The sequence below is a fragment of the Notechis scutatus genome, chromosome 3 (genome assembly GCF_049901735.1).
Source record: "Notechis scutatus isolate UNSWTSFEM ecotype Mainland chromosome 3, rNotScu1.2, whole genome shotgun sequence".
Lineage (NCBI taxonomy): Eukaryota > Metazoa > Chordata > Lepidosauria > Squamata > Elapidae > Notechis > Notechis scutatus.
Genome location: NC_142011.1, coordinates 160,936,347 through 160,960,364, shown reverse-complemented (window position 1 = coordinate 160,960,364; position 24,018 = coordinate 160,936,347). Strand labels below are relative to the sequence as shown.

Below are 24,018 nucleotides of genomic sequence, written 5' to 3'. Positions count from 1 at the left end.
AGACAGATTAAAGAGGCCTCCAGACAAAGGCTCCGTGAGCGAGGGGATGAAGGCAAAGGCAAACGAGGCGCTTGCGTGAGTGCTCGGAGACCCAGAAATACGCACCAGTCCCAAACCCTTCACTATCACTTAGTTTCTCACGGCCACCACACGCTGATTCTCCTCAACTCTCCGCACGCTCTCCGCCGAGAGCAATTTGTGCTTTGGTCCTTGGCAAGAATGAGAAAGGGTTGCACGCTGTTTGGTCAGAGAAGAAAAGCGGGGAAGGAGGGGGGAAGAGGAGGAGGAGGAGGAGGAGGAGAGGGAGGCTAGCCACCCTTCGGGTAGGATGTGCGAACCGGAGGGCGGAAACTTTGGAAGAAGAAGAAGAAGGAGAAGGAAAGACGCGAGCGGGCCAGACAGGAGAGTCGGTGGGATTTCTTAAGGCGGTGGAAAAACCCAGCGGGAGAACTGAGGCGAAGGCAACCCGAAGTGAAGCCAAAAAAAAAAAAAAAAAAAACCTGGCGGGAGAAGAGAAAAGGCGTGTAAGAAGCAGCGAAGCAACGAGCAGAGTAGCCAGCACGCAGGCGAATCCCACCACAGCGGCTCTTCGTCTTCACGCCTCGTCGCTTCCCACGCGAGTCTAGTGAGCTGGTGGCGCGCCATTTCGGGCGGAAATGGAGCTGCTTGCGAAGCCCTTCGGCTGCGTGGCGGCGCTGGTCTTGTTTCTCGGGTGCTGCCTCAGCCTGGTCTCCCCTTACCCGGGTCCGGGCGCCAGAAACAAGTAAGACTCCCTCCACCCGCGCGACCCAACTTCTCCCCAAATCCACCTTCCTTTCTCCGGGCTTGCGGGGGTGGGGTGGGGTATTCGAGCATTTCAGGTCTGCCTCGGGGCCGCGTAAAGAGAGTTTCGTGGCTTTATTCTCCTGCCATTGGTAATGGTGCCGCGTGAATAATATAAAAACCCAAAGTCGCCTGGGTGGAGTCCCCGTCTCTTGGATAGGCGCCGAATCCCGGCTTTTTCTCCCTGGTGTTGACAGCTCGGAAGAGACGAGGTCGGAGGCGGCTTTGGGATACTCAAACTCAGATTCTCAAACCGGCCAGTTGGAGCAAATGGGGGCCTGGTGGCCAAACGGGGAATGAGTGGATTGGCGAGCCTTGGGAACCACTTCCCTGATCCGTGGGGATGAGTTAACACTTCCTGGGCTGGGAAGCAAGGCCTGCTGGAGTTGCCACCTTTTGAAAGAACTTGGGCTGAGTTCATGATTTGTCCTCCCACGAGTCTCCTAGCGCTAACTAAATAGAAAAGTGTGCCACGTGAATTTATTTATGTATTTATTGATTGATTGATTTGATTTGATTTGTCAATTGCTTACAAGATAATAGGTATAAGTATATACATAGTTATGAATACATGAAATGGGTACATATACGAAAAATAAAAGAAACAATAGGGCAGGGGACGGTAGGCACGTTGGTGCGCTCCTTCTACAACGTCTATTTTGTGATTCATTTCTTCCTTTTGAATGATGGTACAGCATCCTGCCTCTGACTGAATGAATCTAGAGCTCTTGTTCCTTTTTACCAGCCCAAAACAATTCACCTGCCAAGTGAATTGCAGTGCCAGTCAGTAAGTTCTGCTTATTTCGACAAGGTTGTGCTTCCCCCCCTTTCTCTGAAAAATGAGTTAAAGTTAGGAGTATTGATTGACAGCTGACAGTCCAATGAATGTATGTACAGTTTACCCCAATAAGAGTGCCATACTAATCTATGGCAGGCCAAAACTTTTTGGACAAATTATTGTTAGGCCTAGTGGCTAACAAAAAAGGAACAAAAATTGAACCAATTGCAGTGAATGCAGCCTATGCACCCTTCAACACACAATCCGGTAGTCATTAATTCTCTACGGGATATCTAAGTCCAGGTTTGTAGTTAGAGATTATTATTTCTGACAGCAAAAGAATATTCTCTGCTGTTTCTAGAGCCTACGAATACTACCAGGCTGGTCTTCCCCTTACTCTTTTCTTAAAATATTTCTGCCTTTTGTCCATTCTTCAGCTGCTAGGCAGCATTGCAAAGGTTGATAGGGCATTTAATATCATAGTTATTTTCTAATTAACATGTATGGAGTGGGTGATGGTCTAGAACATGAGAGGTCACTTGCCCTCAGCAATGTCTGAGAAAAGTTCCCCATGGTCAGACAGCAGTGCTATCAATTCACCTTTGAGCTGGCAGAAAACTACCAACATAAAGTCTGATGCACTCATGATCCCTGTCTACCTAAAGTATGATGCTGGCAAAGGGTGGCAGTTTTCTTTATGGTGTACAGGACATATTAAGAATAGGAATTGGTCCATTAACTTTGTTTTACTTTCTCTCCACCAATATTCACTAGCCCATAGGAAAAAAATAAACTTTCTCTTTATCATAGAATTGGGCTGTGGTGGAAACACATGTTGACAGCTGGTTCACTATATGTTTAGCTGTTTGTCAAAACTTGGCTTATCTTTATTTATTTATTAAATTTATATCTACCCATCTTGCCATCCAGAGATGGCATTTTTTCCCATTGGTTAATCAAAGAGAGCCGAGTCATCAATTGATACCAGTAATCCTTTTGAACAGAGTTCTTTTGAACATGGTTTTAGTGCTATTTCCAAACAGCACTAAACTTAGGTTCCAAAGCAGGATGAGCCCCCTGGATGCAATATTTGCCACGCTTGGAATATTGCATCCAGTTTTGGTCACCACAATAGACAAAAGATGTTGACACTCTAGAAAGAGTGCAGAGAAGAGCAACAAAGATGTGGGGAGGGGATGATAAAACAACGGTTGCAGCAATTGGGTAAGAGTAGTTTAATGAAAAGAAGAACTAGCAGTGTTCCAATATTTGAGGGGTTGCCAGAAGGAAGAGAGGGCCAATCTATTCTCCAAAACACCTGAAGGCAGGACAAGAAGCAATGAATGGAACCGAATCAAGGAGAGGATCAACCTAGAACTAAGAAGACATTTCCCGACAGTTAAAACAATAAGTGGAAAAATTTGCCTCCAGAAGATGTTGGTGCTTCAACAGGGGAGGTTTTTAAGAAGAGACTGGACAACCATTTGTCTGAAATGGTATAGGGTTTCCTGCTTGAGCAGTCGATTGGACTAGAAGACCTCCAAGAACCCTTCCAACTCTGTTATTCTGTTATTCCTTCTTTACAGTCTGGACTGGAAACAATCAAGGAACAAGAATCTTAATAGTATTTATTATAAGTAAGATAAAAGTTACAATACAATTCCAGAAAGTACCTATTCTCAAATGAAAGAAGTCTACGTAGTTTTAGGGCAACAAAACTCTTGTCTGTTTCCTCCCACTTTTCCTATGCAGAGTGCTAGACATGCTCTTAGCATTTAGCAACAGCAATAGCATTTAGACTTATCTACCGCCCACCCCAGCACTTTCTGAGCGGTTTACCCAGTCATCTTATTGGCCCCGACAATATGGGCCCTCGTTTTATCAACCCTGGAAGAATGGAAAGCCAAGTGCCCTATCAGGATTGTTTCCCTCTAATACTGCATTCTAATCGCTACGCCACAAAGGCTCTTCTTTTCTAATAGCCAAAAAAAAAGCAGAAAAAAAAGAGTGTTGGAGCATGTTCCTGCCACAGTTACATGCAAACAAGAAAAAGTTCTGAGTACAACATCTCTTGCTAGTGGGAGTTGTGGAATGAGGGTAAAGCAGTTGGAAATGATACTGTGCCAGAGGTGGTATTCAGCAGGTTCTGACCAGTTCTGGAGAACTGGTAGCGGAACTTTTGAGTAGTTCGGAGAACCGGCAAATGCCACCTCTGACTGGAGATTTTACAGTATCCTTCCCCTGCCACGCCCACCAAGCCACACCCACAGAACTGGCAATAAAATTTTTTTTGAATCCCACCACTGTACTGTGCAGATTAGAACATAAAAAATACAGTTACACCCTACACTAGGATATGTATTATCTATGCATGCTTAATTTATTGGGTCCCTCTGTTTTGGTAATATCTCACAGTCTCATGAAAATGTATATGTTCCACATTTTGTTATTCTCTAGATGTGGAACTATGGCTTCCATAATCCTCATCCTGTTTGGCTAAGAATTCAAGTAGTTTTTAGGCATATAAAGAGACCACGTTTGTCTCTTAGATCACTTAGATCACACTGCTTTACATCACTTTATTAGGTTTTCTTCACAGTTTCATTTTATCACATTTTTGTCATTCCATCTGGATAACATCTGAAATCATGATTTTAATAGAAACTAATATTCCATTTGGTCGTTGTAAATGGTATTCCGGCTGGGGCTGAGATTTTTGGGTAGTCTTTCTTGCAGGAAGTCGTGTTACCTTCTGGGAGGAAGCTTTGTGGTACCCGAAGCAGAACATCTATTGTAGATTCAATCACAGTTTTGTTCCATATAGCATCAACCTTGTGAACTCAGGTTCCTCTTCCTGCTATGTATAGCATAGAACATGTATATGTGTGTTATATATGTGTTTGAGTAGATACATACTTTCTTTTGAGTGCAGGCCAGGGTGCAATTGAGTGCAATTTCATTTTGAAAGCAGGCTAGGGTGCTCACAGTAAAAAAACCAACAACGTTATCTTAGCCTAACCTAGCCTAACTAGACCAGACTAGGCTACTTAGCCGAGCTTAGCTTTCTTAGCTATGTTATCTCTATATAATAGTAGAGCTGTCACTTTTGTGTCTGTTCTTCATTTATATGAAAAGTTGTGTGAAAAGTCTAGATTTCTTCAGATAGCCCTTGGCACTAGAAACCTACCATTTTTGCAGAACATTTACAGGTAATCCTCAACTTGCAGCCATTTGGTTAATGACAGTTCAAAATTACAGTGGCACTGAAAAAAAATTACTTATGACCAGTTTTCACATTTACAACCATTGTAGCATTCCCATGGGCATGTGATCTAAATTTGCTTGGCAACTCAGGTGTATTTATGACACTTGCACTCTTCTGGAGTCATTTGATCATCATTCATAATCTTCCCAGCTGACGCAAAGTCAACAGGGGAAGCATGATTCACTTAACAACCTCAGTGATTTGCTTAATAACTTTCATAATGGTTGAAATCAGGGGTGTCCAATTGTGACAACGTTAAGATTTTTGGACTTCAACTCCCAGTTGGGTGGGGAATTCTGAGAACTGAAGTTCACAAGTCTGAATGTTGCCAAGGTTGGACAACCCTGATTTAAATAATTTGTTTAAAATAATACATATATTTCCTGTTTCGGAGACTTGAATCCTTGAATGCCTGTTTGCGCTTTTTCCAGGGCTATTGTTATTGAGAGTAGCCTGATACTTAGTTTTCGGTTTACTTGAATGTTGCAAAATGTTATTAAGCAAACTTTCACACAGATGGGAAATACTTAGTCTTTAAAAAAGAATAGAGTTCTATTAGAATGAGGAAAATATAATTCCAGCAAGCAAAAACAGTAAGCAAAGATACTGATATCCAATTTAGGTACTTAAAACATTTGCCTTCTTTCATTTAGCTTCTTACAATTGTTCTGCATGCAGAGTTTGCATCGTGATGCATTTGTATCATTATTATTCCACCTGTTCTTACCCCCAAAGAGACTGTTTGCCCCATTGATAATCAGCCATAGCTTATAAAATGTAAATATTGGAATACATAATACGTTAGTCCTTAAGTAAAATCATATTACGATTTAACACAATTTCTATTAATTCTGTCTCTTTTGCATTTTGGAATGAGGGATTTCTGTCTCCAGATCTCAAAATATAAAAAGAACAAACAAATCCTGTTTCTACTTATCTGGGAATATGGCTCAGTCTTGCATCTGAGCAGACATACATAGAAATGAGTTCTTATCCTCATTCTCTTATTCTCTACACTGCTGCATTTTATTTAACTTCTATATTTGCATCTAGAAAGAAACATGTGCTAGAGCTGCTACTAAAGGATCATCTGTGCTCCTCATGTGTTGGGCCAGTGATAGGAAGTGGAAGAAAATAATTGCTTCTCTGCTTTAATTTGCTCTTAGGTAAAACATTGGATCAATATTCCATATTTGTTTTAGACAAACAGTTTAATAATATTAAGCAATTTTAATATTATTGTATGTTGTGTATTATAATATTATTATTGTAATGTGTACCTTTTCTATTCTCGCCTTCTCTACAGAAACTGGTGTGCCTACGTAGTCAACAAGAATGTGAGCTGCTCTGTGCTGGATGGCACCGAAAGCTTTGTTCAAGTTCAGTATGTATGTCTTTGGGGTCAAGAACCCTGCCCACATGCTCCCATGTAAGTAAGAATACCTCAATCGACAATGGGAAAATATTTGATAATCTTTTTCAGCCATATGTAACATATCTTGTGGATCTGTACCATTTTTTTAAAGTGAAGCTACAGCATAAAATATTTATATTATAGTCCAAGACAGCTGAAGCTGATTAGAGAAGTTGACTCTTCTTCAATAAATCATGCAATAATTTATTGTTACGTTATTCAGACCAGAGAAGGAAATGGCAAAAATATCATAATTGCATAACTAATTTAAGACTAATACCAAATAAGAGTTGTTTTTTTCATAATAGTTTAATCAGAGTTAGCAGAATTAGTCCCTGGAGTTTTATTCAGTCTACTGTTCAGTCTGTGTGTATGCTTGTTGGTGAATTTAGTTAATTCTTTGGCTTAGATGTTTTTCATTTCAAGGTTGCAGGCATCCTGAGCAATCATAAACTTTGCTGTAAATCAGCGCCACTCTTTGAAATAATTGGGATGAAGCCAAAATGTACTCATAATTTTGAACCTGTGTGTTTGAAATGTGTGTTTTCCTGATACACATTTACACTTTTATTCAAGACAAACCAGAAAGCCATTGAAGGAGTTGTTAAAATAAAAACCTTAGCTAGCCATTTGGCAGTAGAGGCAGGGGAAGGGTATCAGACTGATGCAAACAGCATAATAACACAAGCCTCACCCCCTTTTTTTGCATGTGTCACAGCACATGCTCAAAAGAGGCAGAACTTATAGTTCTTCATGGTATTGCTTTCATCTGAATAATCATGTAGGTGCCCTTGCATCTGTCCAAGTGTATCTTCCTTGAAATATGGTACCAGAAGGTGTTCCATTACTTTGTTCTCAAACTGAGAAGCACTGAGAAGATACTTTATTCCCATATTTGAGAAAGTCTATCAAGTAAATCCCACTGTTTCAATGCCAAGAGCATTGTACATAACATTGGTCTGCCTCTCAATCTATCAAACCCAATTTTTGTAATATTCTGAACTTCAAATATAAAATTAAATCTAAAGTGACAGCAGAACGGCAAATGTGATTATAACTAGGTTGCTGTTGACAAGGGAACTGGCAGTATGAAGAATGGAGGGCACAGGATCCCTCTGTTTCTTCTTTATGTCAGTTGCCTTTCTTCTAATTAGGGATGTGGGAATTGGTTTGCCAAACAAGGCAAAGTGTCTGAGTTGTTCCTGGGAAAAGATAAGGAGTAAAGGTTAACTGTCCTCTCTCTGCTTTTTTTCTGCAAGTGCCTTCTCTAATTGTCTCCTGGCACAATAGTGTCAGCTATGCTTGATGAATCCCATGACCTCGACATAGGTGCATTTTCACCTCAAGTTCTTATGAAATTATGTATCTAACTACGGCTTGAATGTAAGAAGATATTATATACTTTTCCCTAAAGGCTCTATGGGTTTTTTTCTCTTTGTGTCTTCTTCTCTGTAGATTACTTTTCCCATAATCAGTACCACTTAAAAGAAACTTTCTGTTGCCAGGGTTGAAATAATGAAAAGCTAGATTCTCAGAAGTGGAAATAAAAAAACTCCTGTTTCCTTTTAGCTTATAAAAGGGAAAGAAGCCGAGGGAGAAATAACTGAGGCTAAGATGTTACCTTATATCAGGGGTGTCAAACTTGATTTCATTGACGCCCACATCAGGGGTTGTGTTTGACCTCAGGGGGTCAGGGTGGGTGTGGCAAGGGTGGGCGTGGCCAGCTCAACATCACTTGTGTCGGGCACCTGTGGCGGCCCAAGAGCTCTGCCAGTGAAAATGGGCTCCCAAGCTCCGTTTTTGGCTGTGACGGCCTCCTTCAACCCTCTGCCAGTGAAAATGGAGCTTGGGAGGGCCGTGCATGGCCCTCCCAAGCTCCATTTTTGATGAAGGGGCACCATGTCCTTTGTAGTTTTCAGGGTGGCCCTGCGGGCCAAATCTAAGTACCCTACAGGCCGGATCTGGCCTTCAGGCCTTGAGTTTGACACCCCTGCCTTACATGAAGAAACAGGGTTACATTTGAACAAAAAGTATTACACATGCATCAATCTCTAACATATCTCTGCCTTTTTAGGTGAAGAATTATATCATTTTTAATAATGCATTCAAATAGCCCAATATCATAAACACATGAAAATATTGTTGAATTAAGTACCAGAATGAACCAGAATGAACCAGGAATATGTTTTTAAAAATATATTCTAGCTTATTAGTTGCATTGGGTATGTAACTAAGATATAACGGCATTGAAAAGGCAGAAAATGTTAAGTATTTAAACTTTATTTAAATGAAAGACTTTATTTCAGTCTTTTGGCATGTTTGTAAATCCCAGATTGCTGGGTGGAATGAACTTTTTGATTTTACATCCTATGACCTAATATTACTTATCTCTATCAACAAAGAAGAACAATACACTCCTTTTATCATATTTGTACCGATGTTTATTCTCTCATGCATCATTGACAATTTCCTTGAAGTTCACACTAGCTTCCCCTTTGTCCAAATGAAATATAGATGTCTGTATTTTAGCTTTAATGTTACTTCATGTTTTAAAGAAGAGGCTACTGTTCTATTAATGTTTAAAGTGATAATGGAATTCAATGAAAAACTTCATGTAGCAGTATAAATGAATGGCTTAGTGTTGCTGGCTTAATATTCTCTCCATCATGGTGACCTGTAATCTTTTTATATGACTTTAGATGCCGCACAGTCATTGTGATCAGATTTGAAAAATGGAGCATACTCTGTGCATGTAATATATACCAGACCCTGCTTTGTTTTAGCATATTTATGACTTGTTTGCTCTGGTCCCTCTTTCTCATGTAGCAGATGGTATCCTTTTGAGTAAGGAGTTAACTTGCCCAAAAGAACTTTGGGTTAATTCAGTGCATGCAAAGAATAGGAAGAGGTTCATTGCTCTGCTTCTTATTCATGGTTATTTTGGAAGAAAGAAAGAATAATTCACTAGGAGACAGCATTACTTGCACAGGCAGATAGTTGGTTGAACACCAGAGGTGGTATTCAGCAGGTTCTGGCAATTCTGGAGAACCAGTAGCAGAAATTTTGAGTAGTTCGGAGAACCGGTAGTGGAAATTTTGAGTAGTTCGGAATACCACCTCTGACTGGCCCTAGCTCTGTCTATTCTCTGCCTCCCGAGTCTCAACTGATTGGCTGGGTCTTCTTTTGTTGCCCTGCACAGAAGGATGGGGCTGGAAAGCAGGTTAGTGGGGTGGGGAGGGAATGGGATTTTGCAGTAACTTTCTCCTGGAATGGGGTGGGAATGGAGATTTTACAGTATCATTCCCCTGCCACGCCAACCAAGCCACACCACGCCCACCAAGCCACGCCCACAGAACCGGTAGTAAAAACATTTGAATCCTACTACTGTTGAACACATTGCACGCAGCTGGAAGAGGAATAACTTTACATTCAGTTTTCCTTTGCTTAGTTCCTGCTTTAAAATTATGTATAAGCCAGGAATGGTAGTTTATAGCTTATTAGCTGGTAAAAACCACTTATAAATTTGACATAAATTGAGTCCAGTTTTTTCCTCATCTTTTTGTTCTGACACATGCATTTTACTAAGCCAATACTGTGCAATATTGTAAATACCATCTAACAAATTTAAAGCTACATTTGTTTATGAAGACAGTTTATATAATTTTTAATACTGTAGTATCACAAAATTCATAAAAATATATACAGATTCATTATACTACAGAATGGTTGGAAAGCCAGTTTGGTGTAGTGATTAAGGCACTATGCTAGAAACCAAGATAACTGCACTCTAGTCCTGCCTTAGGCACAAAGTCAACTGGGTGACCTCAGACCAGTCACTTTCCCTCAGCTCTAGGAAGGAGACAATAGCAAGCCACTTTCCAAAACTTTTGCCAAGAAAACTGCAGTGACTAGGCCACAAACTGAATTAAAGGCAACCCTCCCCCACTTCTAGCATTTCTCTGCTAGTGTATATTGCAATTTTTAAAAAATGAACAAAGAAAGCAATACATTTAAAAACAAATCCAGAATTTTCTGTTCATATGATAAGTTCTAAAGATAAGTATTATCACACCTCTTGATGTCACTAGGATTTTGTCCGTATACTTGCTTTCAGAAAGACAGTGTATCATTTCAAGACAAACCTCAGATCTCAGTGAAAAACACAGGTGGTAGATGTTATAGCTTCAAACATCCTGTGAGCTATCACAGTATGTTTCTCAAGGAAATTAACAATTAAGAAACCACAATATGTTTCTAAAGGAAACAGTTAAGAAATCCCCAATACACTTTAAAGACAATGTTTAACTCTTTTGTGAAAAAAGCTTTAGAAAGTACCCTTGATCCTCCGGATAATTGGAACATTTTAAATAGTACAATGTTTGCCTTTGTGTGATTTTAGTTTCTCATGCTTTATAGTTAAAAACACAGTGAGTTTGTTCAATCTCATGGGAAATATGATTCCATGGTTTGGGAATGTTTAACTGCTGTGGATTCAGCAATAAGGGAGTGGTTCTGTTTTCAGCAGTTACATAACACTTCACATTTCTACTGTGTTCTGCAATAAACCCATTTTTGCCTTGATGTGGAAAAGACTCTCTGCTCCATATCTGGTAGAACTCTTTGGCTGAATGCAAGAAAATAAGGTTTGTGAGTGGATGTGTACACTAGACAGCATATGGTCCATTGGGTCATTCTTTTTCTACATATAGCAATAACACTTAGACTTATATACCACTTTATAGTGCTTTACAGCCCTCTCTAAGCGGTTTACAGAGTCAGCATATTGCCCCCAACAATTTGGGTCCTCATTTTACCCACCTAGGAAGGATGGAAGGCTGAGTCTAAAGGAAAGAGCTATGCACCATTTCCCCATGCCTCACGACCTTTAGAGAGTCCCAGTGAAGCCGCTGCCACCACCTCCTCAGCTGACCTACAAAACTGCCTGCCACTTTGCTGGGGGCAAGCGGGGAACAAAAGACTGAGGAAAACTCACCCCTATTCCCCATGCCAATGTATCCCAAAGGAACCTTCTCTCCACTGAGGAATAGGATCTTCCCATTATTGGCAGCCCTAGCCAGTCCTGCCTCACCAACAGGCATCCTACTTGTTCTCTCGTTGTTTCTCTTTTCATATAAAATATAGGCTTGTACCATTTTCCCTCCCATCAGGAGAGTCCCGGGTAAAGTCTCCTCCTCAGATCTGTGGAACTGCATGTCCCTTTCTAATGGGAGGGGGAACCAAGGGAACTACGGACCATGAGGTAAATTACTACTATTCCCAATTCCAGCATGTTCTCAAGGGGTCCCTCCCTCCATGGAAAAAGAGATTTCACCCTTTGACCCCCAGAGTTTCCCCAGCTAATGCTACCTTTTTAGTAGACATCTGAGTTTCTCTTTCATTCTTCCTTTTTCCACATTATAATATAGGCTTGTGCAGTTTTCCCTTCCCTCATGACCTTCATGAGAGCTCCAGCGAAGTCGCCTCCTCCATTTCAGCTGATCTGAGGAACTGCCTACCACTTTCTTGTGGGAAGGAGATTCAAAGGGAGCTGCAGACTGTGAGGAAAACTGCACAAGCTAACCTTACCTTGGGAGAATATTGTTCCAGCCAATGTAGGCCAGAACAGAAAAGGCATGCTATGTGGACCCTGCCAGGTGGGACTTCTTTGGGGACAGGACCTGCAGCATACCCCTCCTGCCTGACTTGATGAGATAAGTAGATGTTAAAGGTCAGCTTGAATTGTACCCAGAAACAAATTGGCAACCAATGCAGCTTATGGAACAGACATGTAACACCTACCCTCCTAGGGGCATACATCACTTCAGTATTCTAATCAACTGAAGCCTTTTCAAAGGCAGCCCCATATATCATGTATAGGTATTATAGTAATTCCCTCCGGAAGTGTGATTTGGAATGATGGATTTTAAAGTTCAAAACCAGCACTTTGAATTGCACTCAGAAACAGATAGAAAACCAAAACTAATATTAATGCTCAGGCCACCATATCCTACTTAATAACTAGGCTGATACATTGTGGACTAACTGAAGCTTTCAAAGATAGCCTCGGATGCAGCACAATGAGATAGGGTCAAGATCATGTGCCATTATTGTGTGATCCTCATATTCTAGGTAAGGCTACAACTAGATCAAGCCAAAAATAGCAGGGAATTTCTAGAAGCCTACCACTCTGATAAATTAGCCATCAAGAGACACACAGACATAAACAATGTTTATAGACTATGCAAAAGAGACAATCAACAAGCCAAAAAGGGAACAAAAAGTTTTAAGCACTTTTCCACCAGTAATCAGCACCCAGATAAGCATAGATTAACTCTAAGATTAACATCAGACCAACAATCAAGTAAACAATATACGCCAATCAAGAAACTGCCAAATAAACTAACAGTAAACAGCCCAACCAAAAGACTACCCCCCACCAACTTTGACAGGGCAAGTCACTAGAACATAAACTGAGAGTGAACCCCATTCCTTACTAGCACTGTTGATGTTACCTAGTTTGGGTAATGAAACGTCTGCAAGAAAACCCAGCTCAGAGAGCACCAAGGACCCCTTAGAGTCTCATGGTCCAAGAAGGGGAGCAACTGACACATGACATGACATTATAGAAATGCTTTATGTTACTTAATTAGTAAATTTATTAAATAAGAAACTAAGTGCAAGGTACACTAAATTCCTCTTCATATAAATAGGTCCACTGTGCCAGTCTTCATGTTCACATGCATTTACTATAGAGGTATTCTATGTCAAAACTGCAATATAAATACTGCAGGTGTAAGAACAATAACACCCACATATAGAGCTAGTTTTTGACTATTTACTAAACACTTACATATTGAAGCTAGAATGACTTTTAAAATGTATGATGAGTCATAATTTTGCAAGTATATTTTTAAAATATTCCTTTTTTATTTCAATTTGAAAATAGTGACAATGAGCATCAGACTTAACACTGAATTTTCTTTGTGCTGTAGATACTGTTTTCTTCACAATAAAGTAATTTTCTGTAGCTTTTAATGCTACAGTCTATTTTTATCAAGCAATGATTCAAAAAGGTCAGACTTCAGATGATTCGTGAAATTAATGATGAACATTGGTAACAAGTTAGGAATGAAATTTTCACTTCTGTGTTGTAATAGATAAAATTTGTAGTTCTAATAGAGTTAAGTAACTAATTTTTACTGTGCATAAATCAGTAGACTAAGTATTCAAGCATTGTTCTTAAGAAAAATAAACTGAGATTGTTTTGTTAGGGATAGTGATTTTCATATGGGTGGGTGTTAAGGACATAAAAAGAACAGACTTTAAAATCACCAGTTTTACTGATATTAGTAAATTTGGATCAAAATATAAGTATTTGGGAAACATATGTTACTTTCCACTGCTAAAGCAAATTGTACAATGGAGTTTATAACTTTTTAATCATTTAAAGTTCAGTTTCTATAATTTGCTTTAACTGATATAACATATTAAAAGGAAACCCCCAATACTATTAAGACATCAGCTTTCCAATTTTTAGTAGATTCTTGTATAGTCATATCAAAAATAGAAATCATTTAAAGCAATTGCAAATATACATTTTTTTAATTTTGTAAAAGTCTTGTTATTTAAAATTTTACTCAATTTTCTCATTCCTTAAGTCTTAATGTAGAAACAAGTTAATGTGCCTGAAGCCCATGAAGTTTGATGCAAGCTTAAACAGTGTTATGGTAGAGATATCCTTCTAAACCTCTAAATCAAACATCATATTCCATTTACTTCAAAGAGTTAAAAAAGGAGCCTAAATTACTTGTGCAATAATAAGTGGGTATATGTTGTGGAACATATAAATGGGAAAGCTGTGGGTGGTCAGGATATTAGGTCCTCTACCTTTTTCTCCTTCATCACAAGTATTGTTTACATATTTCTACATTTCAGCTAAAAGTTAGTACTGTATATATCTGACACAGGTATTTATTCCTGAATGAACATGCTCTATACATAATTTTCTCCATCTGTTTATTTAATTAATAATAAATTTGTTTTTCAGATGTCTTAGCGATTATTATAACATAACATTTTATATAATTGGAATTTATTTTTGTTTTTTGCACTAAAGACTTGTGCTTAGTGTACATAAACAGAACTTCCCTGTTTTCAAATAATGCAGAAAAGTCAGGAAAAATGATGCAACTTTCAAAACTGGAAATCACAAAAGTTTCAAAGCTGTTTCTAAAATGCTGCAAAGATTTTTGTAGAGCTTAGTTTTCAAAAGGAAGTGCAGTTCAATTTGATTTTGAAGGCAACTTTAAATATTACATTTTAGAAGGTAACATGTGTAGATCATGTAGACATTAACATTTGTAAGACAGTATACACGTAGTCTTTGACTTACAACAGTTCATTTAGTGACTGTTCAAACTTACAATAGCACTGAAAAAGTGACTTATGATCGTTGTTCAGTTACGACCATTGAGCATACTGATGGTCACATGACCAAAATTCAGATGCTTGGCAACTACTCATATTTATGATGGTTACAGTGTCTCAGGATCATGTGATCACCTTTTATGACAAGCAAAGTCAATGGAAAAGCCAGATTCACTTAATATTACTAGCTTAATAATTGTAGTGATTCATTTAACTGTAGCAAGAAACGTCATAGAATGGGGCAAAACTCACTTAACAAATGTTTCACTTAGCAACAGAAATGTTGGGATGAATTGTGTTTGTAATGTAAGCGCACCAACGTGCCTACCATCCCTGTCTTATTGTTTCTTTTATTTTTTTATTTTTCTTATATGTATCCATGTATTCATAGCTATGTTTTTACTTATACCTATTATCTTGTAAGCAATTGACAAACCAAATAAATAAATAAATAAATAAATAACAAATAAAATAATATCCCTGTAAGCTTGTTCAAGCACAACATGTGATGCATTGTCAGCATCACAATTTATTTACTATTTTATGTTGCGAGCCTCTTCAAATGAGTTGGAATGCTGCTGCTACTATCTGTATCCATTTATGAATCTTTCTCTGTGTACCATTGTCTCTGAAGAAAACAAGTATTTTATTATGGTCACCATGTTCTTCATATATACTGTATCTGTGGTAAAATTCAAATTTCCATTTCACTCAAAGAAAGAAAGAATGGATTTATTACAGTTATAGGTCAGAGTTCACCTGAAATAATTATAGAGATAGAAAGGCCATTTAGATCAGGGCTGTTGGCCCGCGGGCCAGATGTATCATGCACAGGCCCTGCCCATCCCAGCTCAGCGAATGGAAAAACCGTGAAACGTAACATGATGGCACCGTGATGCCATGAGTTGACACCTTTGATTTAGACCATCATGTCCAACATCTGATGAATAAAGGGATCCAGATTAAATCATCCCTGACAGATGGCTATCAGGGCCTTGCATGAACACAGTCAGCAAAGGATAACCCATCAGCTCTCTGGTACAGTAGGTGGTTCCATAAACAATCTACATTAAGGAATGATAAATACATCTTGGCATGCCTAAAAGATAGTACACTCAGGGTTCTTAATTTTAATTATTGTATTTGTTTGCTTACATGGTTTGCTGAAACAATAAAGATAATTCAATGTGCTATTTGTAATTCATTTCAGGTATCGGACAAGTTTGAGGCCTAAATATACTTTAACATACAAGATGGTAACCGAATTAGAGTGGAGATGTTGTCCTGGGTACATGGGTGTAGATTGCAAAGAGGCTGTAGCAGAAAAGCCAAGATCAATAGCTTATCCAGCAGAACTTCCACCCAATGATATGAAGCCAAGCTTGGGTAAATATTTCTTTAGCTCTTGATATGCATGGTCTTTTTTGCTGAATTTTACACCACCCTTTTATTGTTTAATGTTCTTTGCTATGCTAGCTAGATTTATTAGTACTGTTAACTCTGTGATGTAGGTTATTCGTACATTGTTTTATGTATTATTTTCTACATCATTTCTACTTGTACGTATAAGAAAATGATTTCCCATAGCAATAGTTAATTAACCTGAAGTTTTGTAGCTATGTTTTTAAATTATATCAAACAATGAAATTGGTGAATAATTAGCACATGGCATACAATCTTTATGATTTTGGCATAACTGTAATATATGTTTCATTAAATGAAGAAGATAAACATTCATTCTTAAAAGTTCATATTATAGAGTTTGATTATAGAACTGATAGTTTAGGAGCATTAATACATATTTTACAATATTCCACAGAAAAACCATTCCATTACTTATATTCCATTCCATTACTCATATTCAAAACCATCTTTTGATCTTATTCACAGTCAAAAGAAAGAGTAATGACTATTGTGAGTTATCAACTGTGAAAGGTCATTTTTAGCTTTAAAAGTCTCTAGAATTTTCGTCAATTTACTGTATAAATCTAATATTTTAAAAATTGAAAGTGTGTGTCCTTTGGGGATTATACATAGGTAGTTCTAGGTTAATGACTGCAATGTTCAGCAATTGTTTTAATTTGTGACAATGCTGGTATAGTAGTTTTATGATCAATCCTTAAAAAAATTATAACAATTGCAAGATTCCCACTGTTCAGTAATGGTCATTTGCAACTTTCCCAGCTGGCTTCCTACAAGCAATCCAGCAGTAACTTGCAATTCACAGTCACTTATGTCACACTTAATGAGTGCAGGTGATTTACATAATGCCTGTAACAGAACTAACTGCAAGTTGAATACAGTCACATGATCTTTCACTTAATAATGTATCACTTAGTAACGAAGTTGCTTATCCCAATTGTAATCATTAAGTTAGGACTACCTATGTCTTATTGTTTTTATTTTTAATGGCTATTTTGCCTTTTTAAATTTCAAATTGCTAAAATTCTACTGGGTCTTTAATAATTATAAACAAAAATTCAGTTTGTTATGATAGGATATTATTCAATGCATATTTTTCTGTATCTCCATTAATAAGCGGTTACTTAGTAGTTTATCGGACCATTTGTGTCTAGAAAACTTCCCTTTTGCTTTTTGAGTTACTCTCATAGTTGAGACTAATGAGTTTTTGAGTTTTTTTCATGATAGGTATTTATGTTTCTTATGACTCCTTTCTTTATGTGGTTTCTTAGTAATGAAATGTTTCAAGCACTAAAAATGTGACTATGTAAGTAATTTTTTTCAGCGTGCTCATTTTTATTGTTTAGTACTGAAAAAGATAAATTAAGAGTGCCACACATTTCCTCTACAGATTCTAGACCAAAGCAAAAGCAAGAAGATTCACAGGATAAAAAAATACAGTTTCTGGAGGATGAATTATTCCGGCTTACACAGACTGTGCTGGAACTTCAGTCTGCTATAACCAATGTGGATAAAAATCCAAAAGTTACTGTGCAAGAAGATGCAAGTCAGAGAGTAATATCTTGGTTGAACAACCTTCATGACCATCCAGGGTTGGACAGCACTTTGGAGGAAAAAACAGGGAATACATATCCATTGAACTCTAATGACTCATACAAATCTGGAACAGAAAGTCTAACATCTGAAGAAGATGAAATAAAGGATGGCTTGAAAGCCAAAATTGATAGGTTGGAACAACTGAATGAGAAAGTAAATGACTATGAAGGACAATTAAAACAGCTCCAAGAAGCAGCTCAAGGACCAACAATAACAATGCCCAACAGTCAGTTGTATCAGGAATACATAGATGCTAAATTTGAAGCCCTGAGGCAGGAAATGTTAGAAGGATTTGAGAAGAAAATGGCAGATCTGAAAAATTCCTGTGAATATAAGCTGACAGGTATTCAACAATACTGTGATGACCATGAAGCCAATTTCTTAGGACTAAGAGAATCTGTTACAGAAAAAGAAAATGACCTAAGAAAACAAATTCAAAATCTACAGAATGTTATCGAAACACCATTAAACCACTCATGGTGCAGTGACAACATTAGGGAACATATGAACACTTTGGATAAAAAGATAGAGAAAATTGCAGAAGCAAATAAAATTTTAAATGCCAGGATAGATAATGAAATAAAACATATTACTGCTCCATATTTAGAAAACAACTTTGATGAAAAATGGGAAGAAATAGAAGCAAGGATTAATGTTACAGAGAAAAATGCTGAAGAACATTGCTTTTACATTGAGGAAACTCTTCGTAATGTTATAGCTACTAAAGTAGATGAAGTAAGGAACTTATCTGACAAAAAGTTCCATGCAATAGAAAGCAGACTAGGTTCTACTATTCTTAATATTGCTAATGTTACCAGTCCAGGTGATATATTTACTACTCGAGGATCAAGACTGCAGAACAACTCAGAATCTGAAAATAAGCACATTGTATTGGAGATTAATCTTATGAAGAACAAATTACAACACACTGAAGAAGTTTGCCAATCTTTATCACAGTATTTGGAAAGTCTTCAGAAAGGAATAGAAAACACTAACAGTAAATATGATCAATTATTTTTGAAAACAAAAGACAATTCTGATTTTTTAAAATCTTTCAATAGCTCTCTGAGTGAAAAGTTCAATTTAATTAAAGGCACTCAGCGTGACATTCATAAACTTCATAAGGATCTGAGAATAGTTCGGTTTGGTCTGAATGCTATTGATAAAGATGTAAAACTCCTTCAAAATGGCTTAAACAGCTGTAAAGAACAACTTTTAGGTATTAATTCTACGTGTGGAAAGACACAGCTTGAATTACTCAGAAAAACAGATGAAATACAGAAAATGATGAACAATCAAACAATTCACCAAAATAATAATTGCAATCAAAGCAATCACTTAAACAAAAAGATAAATCAGCTGAATGGGGAAGAATTTTTTAACTTGACTAAATGTAAGGATAAAATACCTGGCATCTCAGACTTGGAAGATAAAGTATCAAATGTTGAGAAAACTTGCAATAAATTAGATTCTGTCTCTAGCAGCCTTCAAAGGATAAAGGAGGGATTAAACAGACACATCTCCAGTCTTTGGAACTGTTTCAATCAGATGAACATAACTGTAACATCCCATTCAAAAGATATTTTTAGCCTCAAAAATTTTACCCAGCAGTTCAATAGCCAGTTTCATAAATTTGCCATTGATCTTCAGGATCTGAAGAAAATTCAGCCTCCTCTATGTAAGTTGCCTTGCCTTTTCTATAGATTATTTTTAAAATTAAAAATAAAATTAATAGTGTTGTCAATTTTAAAAATTAAGTAGCAGTTTTATTAGACAACAAGGGAAATAGAACAAAATGTCAAACTATCCCTAATGTTTTGCACTAATGCTCTTTACTTAAGTGCAGGCCTTCAATATTGTGCCAGTTTGTGTCAGATATCATATTGCATTCCATGCACTATTAAGGTAAAAGTAGTTACCATTGAGTCAAGCTGGATGGTTGCATTGACAAGTTGTTTGTCATTGGCTTTTTGAAGATTTTTGTTTCCCACACCCATAACTTTGGTTTACCAAGTAGTTCAAATAATCCAGTGCCAATCCTACTTAATTAGCCAAGGTTAAGTAAATGCAGTCACTACGTTTTCATAACTTTAAATATATTACAAAATCCAAATATCTGAAGCTGAAAAATCCAAGGTGACTTTGATATGGCAGCAGAGCAATACAAAATACTATAACTCTTCGCTGCCACCTAATAGTTCCACAGATTTTTGCAACCCAGAATTATAAATATTCTTCAAAATTAAAAAAAAACAAACTTGAAAAAGCAGTAGCAGTTAGCTATTCAGTCAGGTAAATATCAATATCATTGGGCAGATTTCTCACAAAAATGATTGTGAGCACTAAAGAAGAAAATAATATATATATATATATATATATATATATATATATATATATATATATATATATATATATATATATATATATATATATATATATATATGAATATATAAATATATAAATATATAAATATATATGCATTTGACATATGTTATTTTTTGGGTGCTTTCAAATTAGTCTTGAACATGATGACTACATGAAGAGATGTATGCAATTTTCTTGCTAATATTTTGATAATATTTTTGGAAGAGGTTTACCATTGCCTTTTTGCTAGGGCTAATAGCATGTGACTGGCTTAAAATCACCCAGTTGGCTTTCATACGTAAGGCAGAACTAGAACTCACAGTGTTCTGGCTTCTAGTCAAGTGCTTTGAATCACTACAACAAACTGACTCTCACCACATAAAGTACTCAATATAAAAAAATACATTTCAGACAATCTACCATGTTTCCCCAAAAATAAGACTCAGTCTTATATTATTTTTTGATCCAAAAGACACATTAGAGCTTATTTTCTGGTTAGCTCTTATTTTGGAGGGAATATGATACTAAATGTGTCTGTCTGGCTGATGATCTTAACTGGGGCTTATTTTTGGAGTAGGGCTTATATTACGAGCATCCTGAAAAATCATTGTAGGGCTTTTTTTTGGTTGGGTCTTATTTTTGGGGAAGCACAGTGCATATTCTTTTTAATATCATAGCAGAAGTTATCTTACTCAAAACTGAGTGTACAACATTTTAAATTTTATTTGTTGCCTTTATTAAAAAATTTCTTTCACTTGCTTCTTGGTCCTGATTCTTTGCAGTCCTTTTCTCTAGGCTGCGAAATATATTGCATTCATGTAATAGTTTGTTTTATTTACTTCAAGTGCAATGGAGCCAAGGACATTTTAAATGACTCAACTCAAATATATGTTGACAGCTTAATGATTAGACTGTATGTATGAAACATGGACCAAAGCCTTATTTGGCTGCTTAGTCAACAATTCCATTTAAGGTAGTGAGATGCTTGGTCACATAAAGATGATTCAGCTAATTATGGAAAGCATCCTTAGAATGACAAAATCTGCTCAAAATGTGAAAATATAGTTTGGGAGCAAATTTATTTTCTATAAAAATGGGATTTCTGCTCAAAAGTGCTAGGCAAGCAAATAAAATAGGATTAATTAATGGCAAGAATTCATAATACCATAGATGCCTGTTTTGTACATGGAAACTCATGTTCAATATATCAAAAGAAAGGATTAAATAATGTCAATTTTCAACTGAACAATATTAGAAAATAGAATATAGATGTAGTTAAATATGATTATTTCTCCAATCACTTTTTGGTAAGGCTTGTTATTACTGACCAGAGAACCTGACTCATGGTATTTTGTAATTACCCTTGGAACAAAGATTGTGAGGTTACTTTTATATATTTCTTTATTTCTCCCTTGCTGAAGAAAATAGATTTTAAAAATTCATAAAAATGATTTAATACAAACTGGAGAACATAATGTACATGCTAAGTACGAAGCAAAATGGAAAGCTGAGTATCTTTGGACCAGTCACTCTCTGTCAGCCCACTTCATAGGGTTATTGCTGAGAGGAAAATAGGAGGAGGAAGGAATGTAATGAAAGTTTACATCTTGGGTTACTTAAAAAATAATAATAGAGGGATAAAAATAAATAATATTAAGAAGTAACATTATATATTTTTATCACTTTAAAAATTCACTTTCCTTCTGTTTCCTTTCCTGGCATCATGTGAGTCTTAACTTTCCATCTTCTTACCAGTAACATTCCTTTTATTCCGGACCCTGGGAGATTTTTCTCCCTACTTCAATAAGTCTTACATTTCTTTTCAGAAACCGTACTGGGAGAAGCAGGACTTGACCTCTTGTTCTTGTACACAGCTATTAAATACATCATGCCTTCCATCAGAGGTCAAAGTAACATGGATGGATTGTTTTTCTTGGTACATTAAATGGCAACTCATTCCATGCCTATCCTTTTCTTATATTACAGAAATAAGAACTAATTCCCAATCATTGTATTAAACACAAAGGAGACACGTGCAGTTTTAAATCTGTATCTCTTTCAAAGCATACAGTGGAAATATATAGTAAAATTGGAACAACTTAGAGAATCTTTAGGACTACCACTTAAAAGTTGTCCTTCAGTCCAATGCAAATGTAATCAAGTAAAAATATGTGAGAGAGACAGAATAACGGCACAGATCTATAAAATTTTCCTTGATGTCTCTTCCTTTAAAAAATCATTTAAATGGAGGCAGGATAAACAGTAATTTAAAGATGAAATAATTCATAACTATATGTTGCCTTAATAATTAATGCATCTTCATTTTTGGTAGAACTACAAGATTTGGGCTGTCAAAATTTGGATGATCAATAGATGACAGCAAAGAGATACAGAAAACTAACTCATTTCTGCCACCTAATGGTAATACATATTTTTGCCACCCTGATCCAGTAGACCTACTCATTCATATCCTTTCTGAACTTTTGATCATTACCCAAATGCTATTTAGGAAGGTTCCTCCAGTCCTCAGAGCAGATTTGATGGATGATTGTAAGACTAGTTCAGGAACCATTCTGCTAAAGATACTTTTTTGTCAGCATGTGGACAGTATATAGGCAGTCCTTGCTCATCACAACAATTCACATGACCACAACTGGACTTGCAACCTGTTTCTCCTTCAGTCATTAAGTAAAGTGACATAGTTAAGTGAAAAATCATATGACTATCATTTCTTATTTTATTTCCATATAGTACAATATTAACTTTGTTTGTTGCAAGTGAAAATATGCACCAGCTTTAATGGATGAACTTGTGATTGACAGGTATCCTACACCTGCACTCCTACCATGCACCCATTCACCTGCAATCATCCACCCACTCATTAGCATTTGCCATGGCATCCCTCTGCCCACTCAGATTCCTTGGCATTTGCCCTTAGCTCTCACCCACCAGACTGTTTGTGTGGGATTCCTGCCTCTTCCCACATCATGGTCATGGAATGTCCTTGCATAAAGACGAACTTGGTCCTGGGATTATGATGGCAACCAAGACTGCCAGAATGGCTGTTGGTGTGGTCATGTGACATCATGCTTTGCAACTGTATCACTTAGTGATATAAATTCTGGCCCCAGTTGTCGTCATAAGCCAAGGAGTACTTGCATCTTGTTTCTCTTTTGAAAAAATACTAGGCCTCTTGATTAATAACTATGGTTCATTAGTTGCTTGATGTGATCCTTTCATTGTAAAATAGAAGCATATGATCACTTGCACTTCAGTATTATAATTTGAATATTACAGATGTAATGAATATGTTAATTCTGATATATTATTGTATCTAACTGGAGGATTTTCTATTCTCTCTATATCTTTAGATGAAAAATCATCGGTGCTGTTAACAAAGGAACAGCAAGGACAAATTCCTCAGCCACATTCAGATCCAACAAAACCATTACACTCCTCTCAGCCAGGCAAATTCCCAGCACCATCACAGCCAAGGATTCCTGTACAGTCACAAATAGAGGTACATTTGCAACCATCACAACCCCAAATATCAGTACAAATTCCAGAATTAAGAATACCTCTGCAGCCGTTGCGTCCACAGATAATTATACAGCCCCCGTTGCAAGGAATACCTCTTCAGTCATCAGATTCCAGAGTCCCGATACAGCCTTCAAAACCAGGGTTCTCTCCTTTGCCTGGATCAGGTGGGTTATTGATGGAAGCTGGACAGGCAGGCCCACCTGGTACTCTTCTAAGGTCAAGAAAAGGACTGCCCAAAAGAATAAATGGACAGGATGGCCAGAATAACATGCTTATATCTGAAGGATACGCAGGGGCACCAGGTGAGGAAATCATTTTAAACTGTGACCAGTTCTTTCAAGTCACTGAAGAAATCAAGTTAATACTGATTATAATTTGGTGTTCAGATAC

At 37.1% G+C, this 24,018-nt stretch overlaps 1 protein-coding gene across 2 annotated transcripts in view; it reads left to right on the top strand.

Annotated features, from left to right (window-relative positions):
• The first annotated feature begins 332 nt into the window (after positions 1-332).
• Positions 333-24,018, top strand: part of EMILIN2 (elastin microfibril interfacer 2) — a 29,569-nt gene continuing 5,883 nt past the window's right edge. The window contains exons 1-5 of one of the 2 annotated variants that reach the window (XM_026671873.2): positions 333-763; positions 6,172-6,294; positions 15,917-16,092; positions 17,519-19,402; positions 23,460-23,930. In XM_026671873.2, the coding sequence (XP_026527658.1) occupies positions 657-763; positions 6,172-6,294; positions 15,917-16,092; positions 17,519-19,402; positions 23,460-23,930 (2,761 nt within the window). In that variant the 5' untranslated portion in view covers positions 333-656. The remainder of the gene's footprint in view (positions 764-6,171; positions 6,295-15,916; positions 16,093-17,518; positions 19,403-23,459; positions 23,931-24,018) is intronic. The other variant, XM_026671874.2, reaches the window with a different exon arrangement.